This window comes from Pangasianodon hypophthalmus, chromosome 13 (assembly GCF_027358585.1).
Source record: "Pangasianodon hypophthalmus isolate fPanHyp1 chromosome 13, fPanHyp1.pri, whole genome shotgun sequence".
Taxonomy (NCBI): domain Eukaryota; kingdom Metazoa; phylum Chordata; class Actinopteri; order Siluriformes; family Pangasiidae; genus Pangasianodon; species Pangasianodon hypophthalmus.
The window spans coordinates 8920317-8942003 of record NC_069722.1 but is presented as its reverse complement, the minus strand read 5'-3'; the positions used below and the strand labels follow the sequence as shown (position 1 = coordinate 8942003).

General features: G+C 36.0%; 1 protein-coding gene across 2 annotated transcripts; it reads right to left on the bottom strand.

The window, feature by feature from the left end:
• Positions 1 to 1269: 1269 nt before the first annotated feature.
• On the bottom strand, positions 1270 to 19795 carry LOC113528195 (serine protease 27). 2 transcript variants are annotated; one of them, XM_053239262.1, is made up of 6 exons: positions 19705 to 19795; positions 5999 to 6019; positions 3290 to 3452; positions 2803 to 3071; positions 2277 to 2422; positions 1270 to 2176 (listed from the first exon to the last, which is right to left on the bottom strand). In XM_053239262.1, exons 1-6 carry the CDS (start codon positions 19763 to 19765, stop codon positions 1907 to 1909), a joined length of 930 nt encoding a protein of 309 aa, XP_053095237.1. In that variant the 5' UTR covers positions 19766 to 19795; the 3' UTR covers positions 1270 to 1906. The 2 variants fall into 2 exon arrangements, with proteins under 2 accessions (XP_053095237.1, XP_034165941.1); XM_034310050.2 differs by lacking the exon at positions 19705 to 19795 and adding an exon at positions 7079 to 7232.
• Positions 19796 to 21687: the final 1892 nt, after the last annotated feature.

Sequence of the window (21687 nt, the reverse complement as noted above, 5' to 3'; positions counted from 1 at the left end):
CACCAAATTCTACAGTATAAACAAACAAATAACCTTAGGTGACAATAACAACCAAAAAAAAAAAACAACAACAGATTTCAATATGTAGTCATTTTTCCAGAAAGTAAACCAACATTCGGAAACCAGGTGGGAAAAAATAAGTACCCCCTTTCATTCAGTAACATGTAGAACCACCTTCAGCAACAATAACTTGAAGTAAACATTTTCTGTAGGACATTTTTAGTCTCTTACATCATTTTGTCAGCTTAAGCTGCTGGACAGATGGCCTCACATTTGTCTTAAGAATATTCTGGTATGAAGTGGAGTTCATTGTTGTCTCAATGACTGCAGGTTTCCCAGGTCCTGTGGCTGCAGAACGAGCCCAAATCATCACCTCTCCACCACCGTGCTTTATAGTTGGAATGAGGTGTTTGTGGTGATACGCTGTGTTTCAGTTTCACCAAACATGGCGCTGTGCATGAAGACCAAACATCTCCACCTTGGTATTTTCTTTTTCCCACGACTGTAACAGTATAGCAGTGTCAATAATTTGGAGTAGACAAGGTAACAGCTCTTGTCACAGGTTAATGATTGTGTGCAAGGAACTGTCTTGTAAAATCTGTGCACAGAGTATTTCATCTGTGTTTGGGGTAAGCTGTGACCTGGCTCCACTGCAGGAAATTCTAATTATTATATGGAAGTAAAACTCTGTAAAGCTACTTTGTGATAATATCTGTTATAAAATCTACAAAATTAATCAGTGTGAGAAAAGGAGTTCACATAGTCTTGGGTCACACTTCTTTTATACTGAGTGTTCACTGGTTAGAGCGTCTGCTTTATGAATACACTATTGAAAAACATGTCTTGAACTGCCTTGTAACCGTATTGAACTTTGGCCTCACTCTGTCTGAGAAGGATTAACATTTTGAGCCTTAGTCCATCTCAACAATTTTCTCTTAGTATCACATCAGAAAATTTCTCTCATCGCTCATGTCTGTGACATCCTCATTAGGGGTCTGGATCTGAATTTCTGTAATGCAATTTTTTTTTTTTTTTAAATTCCCCTCACTTTCAGGTTGAATATCTCTGGTGGGGGACCAGATACAAACCTAACATTTTAAGAGAAATAAGTCCTCTATAGTAGCATTCTGCTGCAAAAAAATCTTTGAGTTAGAGATTCCACTGGTTACAGAGCTAGGGCTAGTAGAAATCTAGGGAAAAGCCTACTTTATTCATGCATTTTGAGAAATGAACAGATTTAATATAAGCATAACAAATAATACAAATGAAAAGTTTTACAGTAATTATGTTTATTATTTAAAATGTTACTACATTTGATATTGGCAACAGTGAAGCATGATCTATTAGAGGGTTCTTTGAATCTGCAGAGTTTAGCGCCAACCTCCAAACTCACCTGCCTGTAATTTTCTAGTAATTCCAAAGACCTTGGTTAGCTTGTTCAGGTATGTTTGATTAGGGTTTGAGCTAAACTTTGCAGGACAGTGGACCTCGAGGGCCAGATTTGATTTGTCATGTTGGTACAGGTGTACAGTTGGTATAGTAGCATTCTGCTGTTAATTTTTTCTACTCAATGTATAATGTAATAAACCACATATAATGTAATACCTCACTACATTATGTACAAAAAACATTAATTACTGTATCAAATGTTTATTAAATCATGACACTTCACAATATTATTGCATTAGGCTTGGTCGTTCTGTTACAGAAAGCTTCACATTATGAATTGCTGTCACCCAAAAATCAAGAGATTTGTAGAAAATTAAGTTGACATATGTCCGTTAAGTACTTAAGTAAAAGCTACAGATAAAAGCTAAGTATGGATCTTGTGTAAGGCATTGATATAATATAGTAATGTTAACTCACTCCTTTTGTTTTGCTTGTATGTTTAATTTGACTGATATCACTAGGAGTTGTAGAGGGAGAGGAGGAATGGGATGATGGAAGAAGAAAGGAACAGACAGAAGAGGTTGGGGGAGCCATGATTGCCATTTGAGAATTGAATAAATCCAGGTTGATTGTTGCTGATCTTGCTGTTAATCCAGTCTTCATACTGAGACACTCTGGTGTACACACCGGGGAAATTAGGCAAAGCGCATTCATGGCCAAAGCTCACAATCCCAGCCTCAACCCATGTTCCACCGATCTTGACCACCAGTGGACCTCCAGAATCACCCTGCATGGACAACAAGCTGTTAGCTACATGTCTGCTTTTTCTATTTTCTATGACACTGTACTGTGAGCAGAAATATTATGACAGGTTTTAGATTTCTTACCTGACATGAGTCTTTTCCTCCTTGAGTTAAGCCAGCACACATCATATTGTCTGTGATAGAGCCAGATCCATATGCTTTTGCACAGTCACTGTTACTGACAATCGGCACCTGCACCTCCTGCAGGGTTTTAGGGAACGGCAGATTCACTGTGAAGACCCATGATTAAGTTTTACCAACATGCTTTCATGTAAATGTTGCTGAAAAATCTAGTTTGGTCTGACCAGCTACCACCCACCAAAACACAGACCAAGCTGGTAAAGCTACGATCTTTGCCAGCTAGTAAGTTATTTTTCATTACCCTTGTTACTTGACTAAATTAACTAAAATAAAAGCTGGCAAAGGTGGTCTATCAGCTTGACAAGCTTGGCTTGTTTTGGCAGCTGGCTGGTCAGACCAAGTTGGATTTTCGGGGTAAGAATATTTTATATTTCAAAGCAAGGTGTGGTTCATTTCTTTACAGATTTTTTTCAAATCAACTAGTTACATTGAATTAAACATGTAATCCACTGCGTGTGGCAATATTTACCGCTGGATGCAATTTTACCCCATCCTGTGACCCAGACATTAGTACCACCAGGAAAAGAACTGTTGCTTGCTGCAAGGCACACTGGCATGACATAATTGGTGAAATTAACTGAAGAGGAGAGCTGGACTAGTGCAATATCATTGTCATGGGTGGTAGGGTTATACTCTTGGTGATTAATAATGCTACTAGTGCCTGTTTTCTGCATATTAGAGTTAGTTCCCTCCAGACTTTCCATTCCTAGATAGATTGTGATTTCAGGTGCAGTAATGCTGAAAATGAAAGGAAGAGATATTGAGACTGATATTACAATGTCATTTGTCACTCCCCATCCCTTATTTCCTTATGTTTTATATTTACAATAAACAGTAATAACCTGCTTACACTAAACAGTGGAATACCTTATGTGTTGTACACTATGAAAATGCAAATACATACATTATTATTGTGTGGTGATTTTAGACTTTCTCAAGCATAACTCTCAGTATACCTTTGGAAACAGTGAGCAGCCGATAAGACCCAGTTCTCATTGATCAGGCTGCCACCACAGAAATGGAAGCCTCCTGACTGAATGCTGACCTGCCAAGGCCAGGACCCAGGAGCAGCATCTTCACCACCCACAATCTTGGTGTTCAGTGGAGGCCGACCACACACTGGTAGAAAAGAGGAAGGTCATAAAAGCACACATCTATATTCTAATTGGAATTTTACTTGAATTTTTCTTTAAGAAGAACAGCCATTATTAAATTAGAGTAGACATTGGATTGTAAAGTGCAAGAAATTTTATTTTGAAAATATTTTTGGGCCACTGATATTAGTGGTTATTACAGTTTGTCAGTCCTTTTTAAGTGTTATCTTGGGTTATACCTGATCTTCCTAAGTAGCCACAGTGTAAAACAAAAAGAAAGACCTTGTAAATTTACAGTACAGAGTTGCCACGTAGTTGTAATTAATTAATATTGTTAGTATTGATAATATTAATACTGTAATTAATATTAAATGTTATACTGAAAGATATACTATATATTTATATTGTTGTTTTAACTAATTTCTTGTATAAAATAAACATCTTAAATAAATTTAAATGTGTGAAAAACATCCTATGGACCCTGAATACCTCAGAAAAAAACATGGAGAAAACAAGCTATATATATGTATGGGTTATCTCTTTAAAATATCAGGCTAGCTAGCAAACATGTGTTATCTAGCTAGGCTAAGATTGCCTAGCACTGTCTAGCTTTACCGCAAGTTTAAACGTGTTGCACTTACCCTGCTTCACTAAAATAATTACTGTTATTCTATAGCTTTTGTCATTTGCTGCTTCAGCTAAATATATCTGGTTAAAAATGTGTTTTATATGTTTTACTGTGTTATTCTATAGTCACAGGATTGTTACTGTAGCTATATTGTAAAGTCCTTTGATGCAGTATAATATTCCCAATAAAACATGAGGGCTACAGTATCATACTGGTTTGAACACTATTTCATTTATAATAGAATTTTTGTTGTGTTTTCACATTGCTGTCTGCCCTTGTATATGAGGTTTAGCTTTCAACTGCTCTTAAAGTTTTTTTTTAAATATATACATGTATATATATATATACATATATATATATATATATATATATATATATATATATATAGTTGTCACACACACACACACATATATATATATATATATATATATATATATATATACATATATATATATATATATATATATATATATGTATATATATATATGTGTGTGTGTGTGTGTGACAACTGGCACGATTCTGCCCTACATGCTTTGTGTTTCTGCTTGCATGGCAACAGTGTCATGGGTTTTATCTTTGTTTTCAGTTCTCTTTTGATATAATCTCCACCCTATCATTTTATTGGCTTATTTCATTTGTATTCAATCTTTTGTGCATATACTGTATACCCATCTGTGTTTATTCTTTTCACTTTAATACTATGCCATATTTTTTCCTGTTTTCCAAACTACCACATTTCTTCCTAGCTTTTCTGGTTTTGACCTTTGTCTGTTTCCCTAATCTGGAGCATGCACCTTCTATGTGATTTCTGTAACTTAAATACATACATATATACCATCTGAATGCTATAACAATAAATGTATCATGTTGATGTAATAAAATGTTCTACTCTTTTTTTTTTTTTTTTTTTTTTCATTTTGTTTGTAATTCTTAATTTGCTCCAGGAATTAAGATCCCAGCACACATTGCTTTTGAACTGAAGTTTATGGATTTTACACCGGTGTGAATTTCCATTCTTAGCTTCTCTACACTTACAGAAAAATCACATACTGTACAGTTCATGTGTGATTATGTGAGTAATATTGTAATCAAATGTGTAAAAACATGTGAATATTATATGAGAATTAATAAAATCATGTGAAAAATGAAACCCATGTTCCCAACATGTAAAAAACTTAACATGTGAAAAATAAATAAATAAATCACATGGGGGAAAATCTCATGTGAAAAACAAATCACGTGGGGAAAAATTTCACATGTGAAAATTAATTACCTATGTGGAAAAAATGAGGAAAAAAAAAACGTGTCCTACATTGAAAAAATAACTGAAAATAAGTGAATAATGTAGAACATAGCTCAGTGTGAAAATATGAGAATCAAAAGGGGAAAAAATTGCATAATGTTTGAAATAACTCAGTTGATCACTATCGTTGCACACACTATATGGTTGTGATGTATGGTAATTCCTCTTTGGTGGCTACAATAGCGTATACCCCCCTTTTAACTCTGTACATGTGAATCACACTCAGAGTTTCTTCTTTAACACTACTAGACTAAAATGATGAACAATGACATGGAGTTAAAACACTAACACTGGCATGGTTATTAAATTAACACAGGTCACTGAGAATTATATAAACACTATAAAAGTATAAAAAGACTTACAATTGTGAATTACTGGGTATATAAAACACTGCAAATACACTCTCGTTTATTCATGAAATTAACTTCGAGCTGAAGTTTGGGTTCACTCAGACACCACATCATCATGAACCTGTTAGCTCAAACTGGTAAATCCACTTCGTAGTGTCTAACCTCTCTTCTAAAAATAAAATGCTTTTGTCACCATTATTTTGCCTGATGCAAGCATATTGTGAGTGTGTGTGTGTGTGTTTGTGTGTGTGTGTGTGTGTGTGTGTGTGCAGTTTGAATCAAGAACTTACCATCCAGCTGGGAGAGTAAGCCTAATGGAAAAGGAAGAGACAAGAACAATGTTTAGTGCTCTATCAAACAATGTCACAGAGATTTGCCCATATATAATATTCATAGCTTTTGCTTTCTAAATACAGAATAACGGACAGCCAACATGCCAACATGCAGATTATAATAAAAATAATCAAGAGAACCCTCTATTAGTGAGATTGATTGAAAAGGTTTGAGCTCTCTTAAGAGCGAGGATGTTATTGCTTCAGCCAAGACAATAAAATGACCACATCATGATGCCAGTAGAAAACAATAGATATAGTTCATGGCAATAAATACACCAGCCTGATTTATAACTGCCTAGGACAGTTTGTGTACAGAATATAGTGCAATGTCACTGACAAAAAATAATTTAAAACAAATTTTCAAAGATATTTTTATAGATTATCATTTGCAACGGTTGAATGAAATAAATTATTTTTAATTCCATTCAAACTGTATAAGCAACTACTTGCTCTAGTTGAATCTCAGCACTAATAATGACATTTAAATCAATGTATTGTAATAGTCTCACTCTGAAAGTTGGTATCCATTTTAACACAAACTATGTATGCAGTCTGGTCAAAACAATAATTGCTCTTTGTGAGTATTTGGTCTCATGTCAAATCTCTACAGCCTCACAAACCTCAGGCAAAGTAAGACTGCAACTATGTCATTTGGGTTCAGAGTCTAACTTCAAACTTGCTTGGCGAATCTTCGTCCACTTTTCTTTATATGACTACACTCACCAAATACTTTATCAGGAACACTATACTAATCCTGGGTAGGGCCTCCCTTTGCTCTCAAAACAGCCTCAATCTGTATTTACAAGATTCACTGACAGGTTTGTGAAGAACTTCTCAAACAAGTATGTTACTGGTTCAGCCAATATCTTAGCTCTGCGATGTGTACCATAAGTAAAGAAATGCCTTCATTCTTTACATAGTGCTTACAAAGTACTACAAACACTGAGGTTTCAAATTAAGTATGAGAGAGTATTATTGAATATTTGCTCGATTGAATGTTTATTTCATCATAACCAGCGTTTCCTTTGCACCTACCTGTAGCATTAAGGAGTAGAGCACATACTACACACACAATCTTCCACAAATAAATTTCCATGATATTGTGTGTCCTCTGACTTCAGGTAGTCTTCTCTCTCTTGAAGACCTTTGTGTCTAAAGTTCTAAGGTTTTTTCCTTCTTGCATTCCAGGCACATATAATCTGTTATCTCCCCTACATGCGTCACCTACTTACACACCCTCATGAGAGGTTTACCACATTGATCTAGGACTAGTGCCCCATAGGAGAGTATTTTTTTATTGTATTTATTAGATTAGATTTAACTTTATTGTCATTGTACAGAGTACTAGTACAATGAAATACATTCTTCACCAAATTCTACAGTATAAACAAACAAATAACCTTAGGTGACAATAACAACCAAAAAAAAAAACCACAACAGATTTCAATATGTAGTCATTTTTCCAGAAAGTAAACCAACATTCGGAAACCAGGTGGGAAAAAATAAGTACCCCCTTTCATTCAGTAACGTAGAACCACCTTCAGCAACAATAACTTGAAGTAAACATTTTCTGTAGGACATTTTTAGTCTCTTACATCATTTTGTCAGCTTAAGCTGCTGGACAGATGGCCTCACATTTGTCTTAAGAATATTCTGGTATGAAGTGGAGTTCATTGTTGTCTCAATGACTGCAGGTTTCCCAGGTCCTGTGGCTGCAGAACGAGCCCAAATCATCACCTCTCCACCACCGTGCTTTATAGTTGGAATGAGGTGTTTGTGGTGATACGCTGTGTTTCAGTTTCACCAAACATGGCGCTGCGCATGAAGACCAAGCATCTCCACCTTGGTCTCATCAGTCTAAAGGATATTGTTCCAGACCTTTGGTTGTTTGTTCAGATGCAATTTTGCAAAACTAAGTCGTACAGCCATATTCTTTTTGGAGAGAAGAGGCTTTTTCCTAGGCACCCTTCCGTGGAAGAATATAAACATTTAATGTGCTTACAGAGGCCTGTAGGGTTTTTCTTTATATCTCTGGGCATTAAACAGTCTGGCCTTTCGACTGAATTTGCTGGAATGCCCACTCCTCGGAAGATAGGCAACTGCATTTATAGGGGTAATTACACTTCTTGATGATTAACGAATCTTGAGCATTTCATTAAAAACACCTGGCTGCTAATTACTCTATTCATGACTGTGGAAACAGAAAGGGTGTACTTATTTTTTCCCACCCGGTTTCTGAATGTTGGTTTACTTTTTGGGAAAAATGTCTACATATTGAAATTTGATGTGTTTTTTTTGTTGTCACCTGAAGTTATTTGTTTGTTTATACAAGATGGTAAGGACCACACAATTGTTATTTAGGCCCTGATAAATAAAAACATAGAATTGAAGAAGGGGGTATTTTCTTTTTCCCACGACTGTAACAGTATAGCAGTGTCAATAATTTGGAGTAGACAAGGTAACAGCTCTTGTCACAGGTTAATGATTGTGTGCAAGGAACTGTCTTGTAAAATCTGTGCACAGAGTATTTCATCTGTGTATGGGGTAAGCTGTGACCTGGCTCCACTGCAGGACATTCTAATTATTATATGGAAGTAAAACTCTGTAAAGCTACTTTGTGATAATATCTGTTATAAAATCTACAAAATTAATCAGTGTGAGAAAAGGAGTTCACATAGTCTTGGGTCACACTTCTTTTATACTGAGTGTTCACTGGTTAGAGCGTCTGCTTTATGAATACACTATTGAAAAACATGTCTTGAATTTCTGCCTTGTAACTGTATTGAACTTTGGCCTCACTCTGTGATAGGAGATAATGTTAGCTAGCTACATCATTTCTCTTCCACCAGGGGTGGAAAATAACTTGAGTAATTTTATTTTGTTGCCATGCTTTTTGCTTATTTTGGGGTATTTATGCTTTACGTGAGTGTTAATGAAACTGAATACATGTACTCATATTTAATTACATTAAAGAAAAAAAATTACTTTTTAAAGCTATTTAATACACACTGCCTACATTTTTATTTAGATCCTCAAAGTACTTGTTACAAATCTTCTTCTATCATCTAGCCAAACAAATGCTTTATATATTAAAAGACTTTATTTGTCACATATACATTACAGCACAGTGAAATTCTTTTCTTCTCATATCCCAGCTTGTTAGGAAGCTGGGGTCAGAGCACAAGAGCACCCCTGGAGCAGAGAAGGTTAAGGGCCTTACTCAAGGGCCCAACAATGGCAGCTTAGTGATGCTAGGGCTTGAACCCCCAACTTTCTGAGCAGCAACTCAGAACCTTAACCTTTGAGCCACCACTGCCTATATAGCAAGTAAATGGGCTTCCACACATATTATTTACATTTCATTTTAAAACATTTACTCACATTCAACAATGTAGAAAAAAAAACTATAGCATGCATTTGAGGATTTTGAAGATTTGAAGAAGCTATTAGACTGCAGTGTTGAACTTGTGGATGAATGCCCCTGTTCCTACCTCAGTAAAATGTTTAATGTAAAGATTTATATAAAATGAATCTCTTTAGCCTGGCTAAAAGACATGAACTCTATCTAATTTGAAAAAAGCACATCGAAGTAAGTTATTTACCTATGTTTAACTAAGTTAGCCTGGTTTCTTTGCTAATGGCAGGTTAGACTAGCATGGCATAGTTGCCTAGATTAGTTTTAGAAGTAATAAAGGTTAATTTACATTAACTTAATTTCTTCCAGTAAAAACCTTTTTTTTTTAACCTTCACTTGAGTACATTTCTGGCTGCATGCTGTATACAGTTTTAATTGAATAAGATTTTATTTGTACTTTCACTTAAGTATAATTTCTCAATACTTTATCCATGCCTGTCTTTAACAGAAACAGTTTTCTGACAACTACAGCCACTGCGTTTGCATCTTTGTCCTTATGGATACATTTTTGGCCTGCCATCAAATTGCAGGTACTTGGTGATATCTGATTAAATAAGGCCACAGATGAATTTCTCCAACTCATCAGAAATGAACAGGAGCCTTTTGGCCCTGCATGTCTGAGCCACAAGAACATACAATGAAAATTAACAAATGGAGACATTTTTTATTATTACTGTGCAGGCAAAGCTATTAAATACACACTGCCCACAAATCATTTATTTATCTCACATCTGTAACTCATTCATTAAGGTCACTTTGGCTGCAACGTTGAGTGATTTTGAAGGCAGCTACATTGGGCATCAAAGTCATGAGCAAAAAAACTGTTTTTATGTTTTCATGTATACAGTAGGCATACATGGACACACACACTCACTGGTCATTCTAAGCTTTTCTTCTTCTATCCTCCTACCTAAAAAATGTACTATTTGGTATCATCTTAGCACATTTCACTTGTGGTACTGGTGAAATCTATTTCAGGTTAAACCAATAACAAAGAATCATTGGATGCCATGAGGTGGTCTTTCATAGACAGAAACCAAATTTAAAAGCCATCCTGTAGGGATAAGTAGTTTATGTTTGTTTTTTCATCTATCACCCCCCATGGGTACCCTCACCTCACATAAGATTTGATGGGTTAATCAAAATACCTCATTAGGCTTCTGTTTGGTTAAATTCATTTTCTAATAAAAGGGGAACAGTACTGAAAACTGTAAACTAGGCCATATTCCATTACATATACCAACAATAAAAATCATTACAAATATTTTGTTTTGCTTATTCTTATCTGAGAGTGGCAAGATGAAATAAAGGTGTGGATAAAAATTCCAGCTAGCTGGCTGTCTAGAAGTTTGTCACATTAATTTGTCCATGTAGTACACAGTTATAGAAGGGATTTATTTATAATCGCACTATCCTGTGTCACCCAGATGAGGATGGGTTCCCTTTTGAGCCTGGTTCCTCTCAGGGTTTCTTCCTCATATTGTCTCAGGGAGTTTTTCCTTGCCACCGTTGCCTCTGGTTTGCTCATTAGGGATAAATTCATATATTTACAATTTATATCCTGAATGTATTTATTTCTGTCTGCTTTGTGACAATGTCCATTGTTAAAAGCACTATACAAATAAAATCGAGCTGAATTAGGCGAATTCCGTTTTGTTTATTTAGCACTTTCAACAGTGGACATTGTCAGAAAGCAGCTTTACAGCAATTTGGATATAGATTTCTATTTAGATCCATCAGGAGCAGGTCAGAAGTGACTGGCAAGGAAAAACTCCATGAGTTGTCATGAAGTAATAACCTTGAGAGGAAAAACATGCAGAAGGGAGCACATCCTCTTCTGGGTGATATCAGATAATGGGATTAGGAGTCATTACTCTTCCACAACTGTACACTATAAAGTCAAAAAGTATTGTGTGTGATGAAAGGATCTTCAGTACGAGCATTTTTTTTTTTTATTTCATTAGAGTTTAAATCTTTAAATCTGTTGTATACAAGTGAAGTTATTGACTGAATAATGGATGAAACTTGGGTATAAACTGTTTTCACTGAGTGCAGTCTTTAGGTTATCCAGCTAAGACCACAATCTTAATGGTATCCATATGGTACCATCAAAAGCAATCTCACAGCAATCTTTAGGCTGTCTATGTAGGGCCATCTTCAGCTCCTGTAATTGATTCTCAGATGAAGGAAGCTCCAAGCAGTAGTATAGCGTCAGGATGGGTCAGGCAGGTCTGAAGGGAAGAAGGAATCAGTGTCACCAGCATCTCATCAGCATTACATTAGATAAGCTAGCATTACATTACATAAATATATGTAAATAATTGTAATTAGACAAACCTGGTGCAAATATACCAGGTGCTGCTGGATAGATGTATGTACAGATATTAATATGTAACATACACATACAGAAGAAGAGGGGAATCCCACTACTAACTAGAGACAATGAGTTTGGTTATTTTATTACAGAAAGCTTCAGATTATGAATTTCTATTACAGTGAAAGATGCTTCCATAAGACTATATGGATTGTTCAAGAAATGTGGCTGAACTAAACTGTCCCTGTCTCTTAGAAACGTTTTTTTTTTTTTTTTTTTTTTTAACAGAAAATAAAGCAGAGTTAAATACTCAGGTAAAAGCTCCAGATAAAAGCTTTGCATGGCTCTTCTTTAAGACATAGACAAAATACAGTGATGTTAGCTTACTCGCATATCTGCTCTTCTACCTTATGACAATGTACCATGTCCCAAATTAATATGACAGGTTTTAGATTTCTTGCCTGGCATGAGTCTTTTCCTCCCTCAGGTAGGCCAGCACACATCATATTGTCTGTGAAAGAAAGAGATCCATACATGTTTTCACAGTTGCTGTCGCTGACAATCGGCAGCCGCACTTGCTGCAGCGTGTTAGGGTATGACGAACAGTCTGTGGAGACCCATGATGAACTTTTACCAACATGCATTTACATAATGAACGCTACTGAAAAATCCAGCTTGGTCTGACCAGCTACCAGCACTGAAAACACAAGATGACCTAATCAGACTGGTAGACCCTCTTTGCCATCTGGTAGGAGCTGGTAAGTTATTTTCCAGCTGTCCTGTTGACCAATTTAGCCTGTTTTGGTAGCTTGTAGCTGGTCAGACCAAGATGATTTTTCAGCAGGGAAGAACATTCCAAAGCAAGGAATGATTCTCTTTTTTTTTTCAAATCAACTTAATACATTGAAATAAATGAATTAAGCATGCGATCCATAGGTTGTGGAGCACTTACCGTTAAATTTGGTGGTACCCCATCCTGTGACCCAGACATAAGTACCATTAGAAAAAGAATCGTTTCTCTTTGCCAGGCTCACTGGCTTGACATAATCATTGAAAGTCACTGAAGAGGAGAGCTGGACTAGTGCAATGTCATTTTCACTGTTGTCAGGGTCATAGTTTTGATGAGTGATAATTTTACTAACTCTTGTTTCCTGCTTATTGACGTTAGTCCCCTCCAGACTGTTGATTCCTAGAAAGATTGTGATTTCACTTACATTAACATTGGTATTTCTGCAAAGAAAAGAGATTGAGATATTACAATATAATTTATTATTCCCTGCCTGCCATGCCACTCACTACCTATAAGTGATCTCATTATGTTTTATACTGACAATAAACAGTAATAACTTACTTACAGTATACTATGGGAGACCTTCTGTGTTGTACATGATCAAAGGCAATCACCTATATTATTATTGTGTGGTTATTTTAGACTTTCTCAAGCATAACTTCATACATGCCTTTGGAAACAGTGAGCAGCCGATAAGACCCATTTCTCATCGATCAGGCTGCCACCACAGAAATGGCTGCCATTTTTCTGAATGCTGACCTGCCAAGGCCAGGACCCAGCAGTAGCATTTGCACCACCCACAATCCTAATGTTTAAGGGAGCCTGACCACAGACTGGTAGAAAAGAGGGGGGTCACAAAAGTATACATACTTATTCGAATTGCTATTTTACTGTTCTTTACGAAGAAGAGAAAACATCCAATTTTACATTTCACAATAGACCTCAGATTGCACAAGAACAAGAAATGTAATTTTAAATATATATTCAGGCCAATGATATTAGTTGTCATTACATCTTGTCAGGCCTTTTAAGTATCATCTTGGGTTACTCCTGAACTTCAAATGTGGCCACACTGTAAAAAAAAACATGACCCTGTAAATTTATAGTGACTCATTGGTTACTGTAAAAAAAAACTCTGTAGCTCTTACAGACTTGCCTGGTAGGTACATTAATTAACAGGACTGGATTCTTTGGGGTGCTGCGCTGGGCTATGCCCCTCCAAAAACTTGCCTCAAGACTTTTAGAACCCTGTAATCAAGTACATTAATTAAATAACACTTCAAATTCATGGCCCGCAGGCCAAATACAACATGGCTCATTCAGCACGCATGAACTTGAAAAGATCTGTTGAAAATATGTCAAAACGGTCTGCAGTATACTACTACTCTATATTTCACATAGAGATCTAATGTACAGCGCTAAAACACTGAATAAACTCAACCCCTTGTTGAGTTTGATGTAAGACACACTCGTGTCTAAAACATGGTATGGAATTATGGTATTAATACAAATTTATGTAGTAATATTTTAGACTGCATATTTGTTTTCTTTTTGCATGCCTGTCTGTCCTTGTCTATGAGGTTCAGTTTTCAACAGCTCTTATGGTTGTTTTTCTTTTTTCTGTTGTCGTAAGATGCTTTTTTTTCTGTTTTATGCTCCCTGCATTACAGGTTTTGTCTTTGCTTTTGGTTCTGTTGTGTTATAATCTCCGATTTATCCTATTATTGGCTGATTTCCTTTATTATTTTTACCCTTGTCTAGTTTGTGTTCAATCCCTCGTGTATATACTGCATCTGTGTTTATTCTTTTTACTTCATTACTAAGCTATATATTTTTTCCCATTTCCTGAGTTACCATAATACTTCCTAGTGGTTTTCTGGTTTTGATCTTTGTCTGTTTGTCTGTTTAACTGATTTGAAACATGCTTCTTCCTTGTGTTACCAAGCTTTGGATAACAACTGTGATGTCTGGGATTAAAAATGTAAATTCACCTCCGAATACCTTCTGCATTTTATAATAATGTACCATGTTGGTGCATTTAAATGTTATACTCTTTTTCATTTTATTTAGAGTATTAATCTGTTTCAGGAATTAAGGTCCTAACGTTCATTACTTTTAAATGGAAATTTAAAATTTGAGTAAATATTTTTTACTCAACTCAAAATCTTTGTACAACATTCATTGTACAACACATGACATCATGTGAATAATATGTGACTGCATAAAAAAAACAATCATGAAAAAATCACATGTGAAAAATAAACCAAGATGCATTACCTGTGAAAAGAATCATATGTGAAAATAAATGAATCATTAAAAACATGTGAAAATAAATTGTGAAAAAAGAGCATATGTAAAAATAAAAGCATGAGACGGTCTGCAAAAGTTTGTGAAAAATAACCTCAAGTGTCTATGTAACTTTTTTACTTATAAATCATGTGATTATTCACATGTGACCTTTCTGTTAACAGATATAATCTTAGCACAATGATTTGTACTGTGACTCTTAATTACACACAATTAGTATGTAAACAACACTGGGCAGAGTTTATTCTTATGAAACACACACCTGTGACCACATGATGGTAATTAATGTCTATATTAATGCACCCAGTTTTAAACCAATAAGCCAGTTACACTTAATTGTAGTAAATGGAACACATTTTGCATATAGAACACATTGTTCTGTCTGTGGAATGCCATAATATTTGCCTGTAATGTTGCTTGGCAATTAAAGCTTTTAACAGATTGCATGGTAAAACAATTGTTTTTGTCACAATTTTGTAAAAGCAATAAGCTACGTAGTTCAACGCTTTACTTAACACTACTACACTAAATAGATCAACACTGACACTGAGTTAAAGCACTAACACTGGTATGAGTGTGAAATTAACACTAATCAACACTGTAAAAGTGTTAAAATGGGCATGTATGAAATTGTAATGTACAGTCAGGTCCATAAATATTGGGACAGTGACACAGTTTTGGTAATTTTGCCTCTGTACACCACCACAGTGGATTTGAAATGAAGCAGTCAAGATGTGACTGAAGTGTAGACTTTCAGCTTTAATTCAAGGGGTTTAACAAAAATATTGCATTAACCGTTTAGGAATTACAGCCATTTTTTACAGAGTTCCTCCATTTTCACAGGCTCAAAAGTAATGGGACAAACTAATATAATCATAAATATTAGGATTATTTTTATTACTTGGAGGTAAATCCTTTGCAGTCAATGACTACCTGAAGTCTGGACCCCATGGACATCACCAAATGCTGAGTTTCCTCCCTTGAGATGATTTGCCAGGTCTTTACTGCAGCCATCTTCAGTTGCTGCTTGTTTGTGGGTCTTTCTGCCTTCAGATTTGTCTTCAGTAAGTGAAAAGCAGCTCAGTTGGGTTGAGGTCAGGTGACTGACTCGGCCATTTAAGAACATTTAATTTCCAAGCTCTTGAGCATGTTTTGGGTTGTTATCCATCTGTACTGTGAAGTGCTGTCCTATCAGTTTTGCAGCATTTGACTGAATCTGAGCAGAAAGTATAGCTCTATACACTTCAGAATTCATCCTGCTACTTCTATCAACAGTCACATTATCAATAAACCCCAGTGACCCAGTTCCATTGGCAGCCGAACATGCCCATGCCATAACACTGCCTCCACATGTTTGACAGATGATGTGGTATGCTTTGGATCATGAGCCCTTCCTTTCCTTCTCCATACTTTTCTCTTCCCATCATTCTGGTACAAGCTTTTTTTAGAGGTTTTTTAGCAAAGTCTAATCTGGCCTTTGTGTTCTTGAGTGTTACCAGCAGTTTGCATCTTGAGGTAAACCATCTGTATTTACATTCATGAAGGTGGCTCTTGATTGTAGACTTTGACAATGATAGGCCTACCTCCTCCAGAGTGTTCCTGACTTGGCTAGATGTTGTGAAGGGGTTGTTCTTCAATAAGAAAAGAATTCTGCAATCATCCACTTTAGTTGTTTTCTGTGGTCTCCCAGGCCTTTTGGTGTTGCTGAGCTCACCAGTGCATTCCTTCTTTTTAAGAATGTACCAAATTGTTGATTTGGCCACTCCTAAAGTTTCTGCTATCTCTCTGATAGGTCTGTTTTGGTTTTTCAGCCTAATGATGGCCTCCTTCACTTGCATCAACACCTCTTTGGACGGCATATTGAGAGTTCCCATGAACAGCTACCAAATGCAAATTCAACACTTGGAATCAGCTCCAGACCTTTTATCTCCTTAATTTATCATGATATAAGGAGGAAACAGGCCACAGCTGGCCATGAAACTGCTAATCAGTCAATTGTCCAATTACTTTTGAGCCTGTGAAAATAGAGGAACTCTGTAAAAAATGGCTGTAATTCCTAAACGGTTAATGCAATATTTTTGTTAAACCCCTTTAATCAAAGCTGAAAGTCTACGCTTCAGTCACATCTTGACTGCTTCATTTCAAATCCACTGTGGTGGTGTACAGAGGCAAAATTACCAAAACTGTGTCACTGTCCCAATATTTATGGACCTGACTGTATGTATCAGGGCAGTATTGCAAACATTGACTCATTCATTCATAAAATTAATTACAAAATTAACACTGAGTTGAACAGTGGGTTCACATGGGCACCACATCATTTTAAACATCTGAGCTCACTAACTGGTAACTAACGACTTTGATTGATGCAAGTGTGTGTGTGTGTGTGTGTGTGTGCGTGTGTGTGTGTGTGTGGATGCTGCTTGATCAAGAACTTACCATTCGCCTGGGAGAATGAGCCTTAAAAAAAGAGAGAGGGACACAGTGCTCAACACTCTGTTAAACAAGGTCTGAGAGCTTTCCTATTTTATTTGTAGCTTTCACAGATTATATTTTGAAAAAAAAAAAAATCCTGACAAAGTATAAAATATTAGGGAGAGTCTGTAATTAAGCAGGTTTGGGCTCTCGTAAGAATGAGGATGTTTTTGCTTCAGCAAAGACACTGAAGGAACACCATGCCAAAGAGCATTGCTATTTTATTTGGAGTTTTTGCAGCTTATAATTGTAAAAAATCCTGATAAACCTGATTAAGGGAGAATTAATTAGGCAGGTTTTCTCTATTAATTCGGCAGGTTTGGGCTTGCTTAAGAACAAGGATGTCATTGCTTCAGCCAAGACAATAAAATGTCTGACTGCAACTTTGAGCAAAACATGGCATAAATTTTAATAATACTAATAGAACATAAACATTAGTAATAGTTAGAAATTAGCATCATAAATAAATAATGCTTTGTTATGAAGACAATACATGAAGGCTTAGCCCTGAACTACACTATACGGCCAAAAGTATGTGAACACCTGACCATCACACCCATATGTACTTTTTGAACATCCTATTTCAGAGGAGGTCTGGGGTGCAGTCAGCATTCCAGTTCATCCCAAAGGTGTTAAGTGGGATTGGGGTCACTCGAGTTCTCGAGTTCTTCCACTCCAATCTTGGGAAAACCATGTCTTCATGAACATCGCTTTGCGTACAGGGGCATTGTCATTTCACTTGATTTAACCATGACGGCCATCTTTGTGTCATGGCAACACAACAAATTTTGGTTTTACGGCTGTTTATGGAAACCTCAGTATCTCGGCTCAGGATGGTCTTAGCTCCTTGGAACAAAAACTGATCTCTAGAACACATTACAAGGTACATGTACGTACATAAACATTTAAGACTAAGAACTGCTCAAGATTGCTCACAGATTCACTATTAGGGTCAATTTATAATAGGAAGGGTTCGAGTCTCAGTCTTGATTTTTAGGGGGTACCTAGATCATTATAGTGTGCATTTCAGGTTTGAGACTTCTCTTATATTTTTTATTTTTTTATTTTTTTATAATTTTTTTTTTTTTTATAAAACTCCCCTCACTGTCGGGTTGAATATCTCTGGTGGGGGACCCGATACAAACCTCAAATTTTCACAGAAATAAGTCCTCTATAGTAGCATTCTGCTGTAAAAGGTTTGAGTTTGAGATTCCACTGGTTACAGAGCTAGGGCTAGTAGAAATCTGGGGAAAAGCCTGCTATATTCATGCATTTTGAGAAATGAACAGATGTAATATAAGCATAACAAATAAAAAAAATGAAAAGTACTTTACAATAATTATGTTTATGATTGACATACAATAGCTTATGCTTGTCAGTGAGGTCTAAAATGTTACTACATTTGATATTGGCAACAGTGAAGCATGATCTATTAGAGGGTTCTTTGAATCTGCAGAGTTTAGCGCCAACCTCCAAACTCACCTGCCTGTAATTTTCTAGTAATCCCAAAGACCTTGGTTAGCTTGTTCAGGTATGTTTGATTAGGGTTTGAGCTAAACTTTGCAGGACAGTGGACCTCGAGGGCCAGATTTGAAGAACCCTGATCTATCATGTTGGTACAGGTGTACAGTTGGTATAGTAGCATTCTGCTGTAAAAATTTTGGGTTTGAGATTCCACTGGTTACAGAGCTAAGGCTAGTAGAAATCTGGGGAAAAGCCTACTTAATTCATGCATTCATGCATTTTGTCAAAATTGCATTCTTTCATGCAGTTTTGACAAAAATGTCAAAAATCAAAAGAAAATGTTCACTGGTGACCACAGTATTACCTAAAATTTAACAACTTTGAAGAGGGCTTAAGCTGCCACCACTTGGTGGAAACACATTAAACCACGTTGTATTATCAAAAACATTTTCCTCTAAAGTCAGAAACAAAAATCTCAGTTTTTAGATGTCTTGCACTCATGAAACTCAAAATACAAGTTCCTTCCTCTACCTGCTTAGATGGATATTACAGAGGAATGTTGATAACTATTGTGTTTGTGTTTTTCTAATGTAAATGGCATTAAACAGTGCATTTTTCTTAAACAATAAAGAATTTAGTTTCTTTTTTCTTATTCATCTCCATCTCCACAGTGAAACAAATATTTAATTCTAACAACATCAAAATACTAGATTTCTGGTTTTATTAAGTATGCAAATGTATGCATATTTAATTAGATTATATCTTATTATAAATTGTATAAATTGTAATATCTATTCTTTAAAAAATCCTATTCATCTGTAGTGTCTTGCTTTAAATGTAATATATGATATAATCGATGTAATAGTCATCAGAACCAGCACTTCCTTTACACATACCTGTAGCATTAAGGAGTAGAGCACATACAACACACACAACTTTCCACAAATTAATCTCCATGATCGTGTGTCTCTTATGGTTTCAGGTAGTTTTCTGTCTCCTGATGTCCTGTGTCTCTAAATGTACTAGACTTTTGCTTCTGCTTATATTTCAAGCACATGTAGACTGTGACCTCCCCTACCTGTGTCATCTGTTACACGCCCTCACAAGAGGTTCCTTCCCACGCTGATCTAGAACTAGTTCCCCTACCCACATCTTTAACTTATAATTACTAGGTGAAGGCAAAACTGACCTGAGATCAGCAAACAATATAATCAAAAAGATATCTTCCTTAGAACTGAATTTCTGTTAAGCTGCTTTTTGAAAATGTTTGTAGTAAAATCCAATTAATAAAACAATTGAACAAATTGAACTGAACTAAAAGAAATCAGTGAAAGAGAGGCAGTTTATATGAATTAATACATTTATATAATTATCTCTATAAATGTTCTTGAGACACATCTCCATTAAATTAATTTATTTGCACATTTGTCACTGATGTATGCCTTTTCTTTGTACAATCCAATTTATTCAATGTTTTGTCTCATGCTCTACTCATGCTTAGAGAGAGAGAGAGAGAGAGAGAGAGAGAGAGAGATGATATTTGCCTTCTCAAAACTTCTGAATCTAGCTTTCTGTAGAGCTGCAATGTTAAATACAGCTCAGAATGTTTCATTGTGCCACCTGCCCCACCCATGCACTGAGACAGAAAGAGAAAGAAAAGAGACAAGGAATGTTGTATTCATAACTGGCAACATTAGCATTTAGGTGAACTGCTCCTTTAGTGCATAATGGCTTAATTTATACTAAACAAAATACCACCAATTACTGCATCAACTATTTTTGATGGCCGTCAACACTCAGGGACTGGACTGAAAACACACACACTCAACTGAGCATCACCCCATCCTCTTTGCAATTTGTGCACATACTTGTATTCAACTTCTGCTGCTAAAAATATTCATTATATACTGTATATTTATACTCTCCTCCTGGCTGCTACTCCTTATGTTTACATTCAGCAACTTATTTTGTCAATCTTTTGCACTACTGTCATATGATTCACTTTTTTATTAGTACTGTGAGCTAGTCAGCGCTGCACTGTAACTCACCGTGCCCATTGTCTTGTTTTGGTAGTTTTTGTACTGTCTTGTGTCACCTGTTTGCACTGTGCACTTTATGTAAATATATGTAATGTCTACTGTAGTTCTGTGTTTTGTTTTATGTAGCACCTTGGTCGTGGAGGAACGTTGCTTTGTTTCACTGTGTACTAACTAGCTGTATATGGTTGAAATGACAATAAAGACACTTGACTTGACTTGTTTGAGTCTCTTGAGGAACCAGAAACTCGGCAGTGAAAGTTAACAGTTAATAGGTTAAATGCATGGTTGAACAAATTCAGTTTTCCATTCTTAATCTAATTTGTGTGTATGATACCAAAGTTGTTTTTAAGTCTAATTTCCTCTAGTTTCATCTCTGAGGATACTTGGCTCTATTTTATGGAATGAGAAATATTATGTTATATAATAGCATGTTATATAATAGTATGTTCTTCTTCTTCTTTCGGCTGCTCCCGTTAAGTGTGGCCAAACCAGATCACTGGTCTGCATATTTGATTTGGCACAGTCTTTATGCTGGACGCCCTTCTTGACGCAACCCTCCCCATTTTTATCCGGGCTTGGGACCGGCACTGGGAGTACACTGTCTTTTGCACCCCCAGTGGCTGGGGTTGGTTCCCTGGCCTGGAAACGAACCCCGGCCGCGGCAGTGAGAGGCCTAACAACTAGTCCTCCAGGAACTCAAATGTGTCACTAGCATGAAATAAAAATTTACAATTCTAAATTTTATGCCTTTATTTGAATTAGTAAATAAAGTTTTATAGTTGAATTACATCAGATTATATTTCATGGTTAGAATTTGTGTGCAAGGTTTCAAATTTAATT

Excerpts from the sequence above, each read along its gene's own strand:
- LOC113528195 (XM_053239262.1), bottom strand. The coding sequence starts at position 19,765 with ATGGAGATTAATTTGTGGAAAGTTGTGTGTGTTGTATGTGCTCTACTC. Across the intron at positions 3,453-5,998 it reads CTTACTCTCCCAGCTGGATG|TGTGTGGTCGGCCTCCACTG; the intron begins GTAAGTTCTTGA and ends CTTTTCTACCAG. Across the intron at positions 2,423-2,802 it reads GGGTAAAATTGCATCCAGCG|TGAATCTGCCGTTCCCTAAA; the intron begins GTAAATATTGCC and ends GGGTCTTCACAG.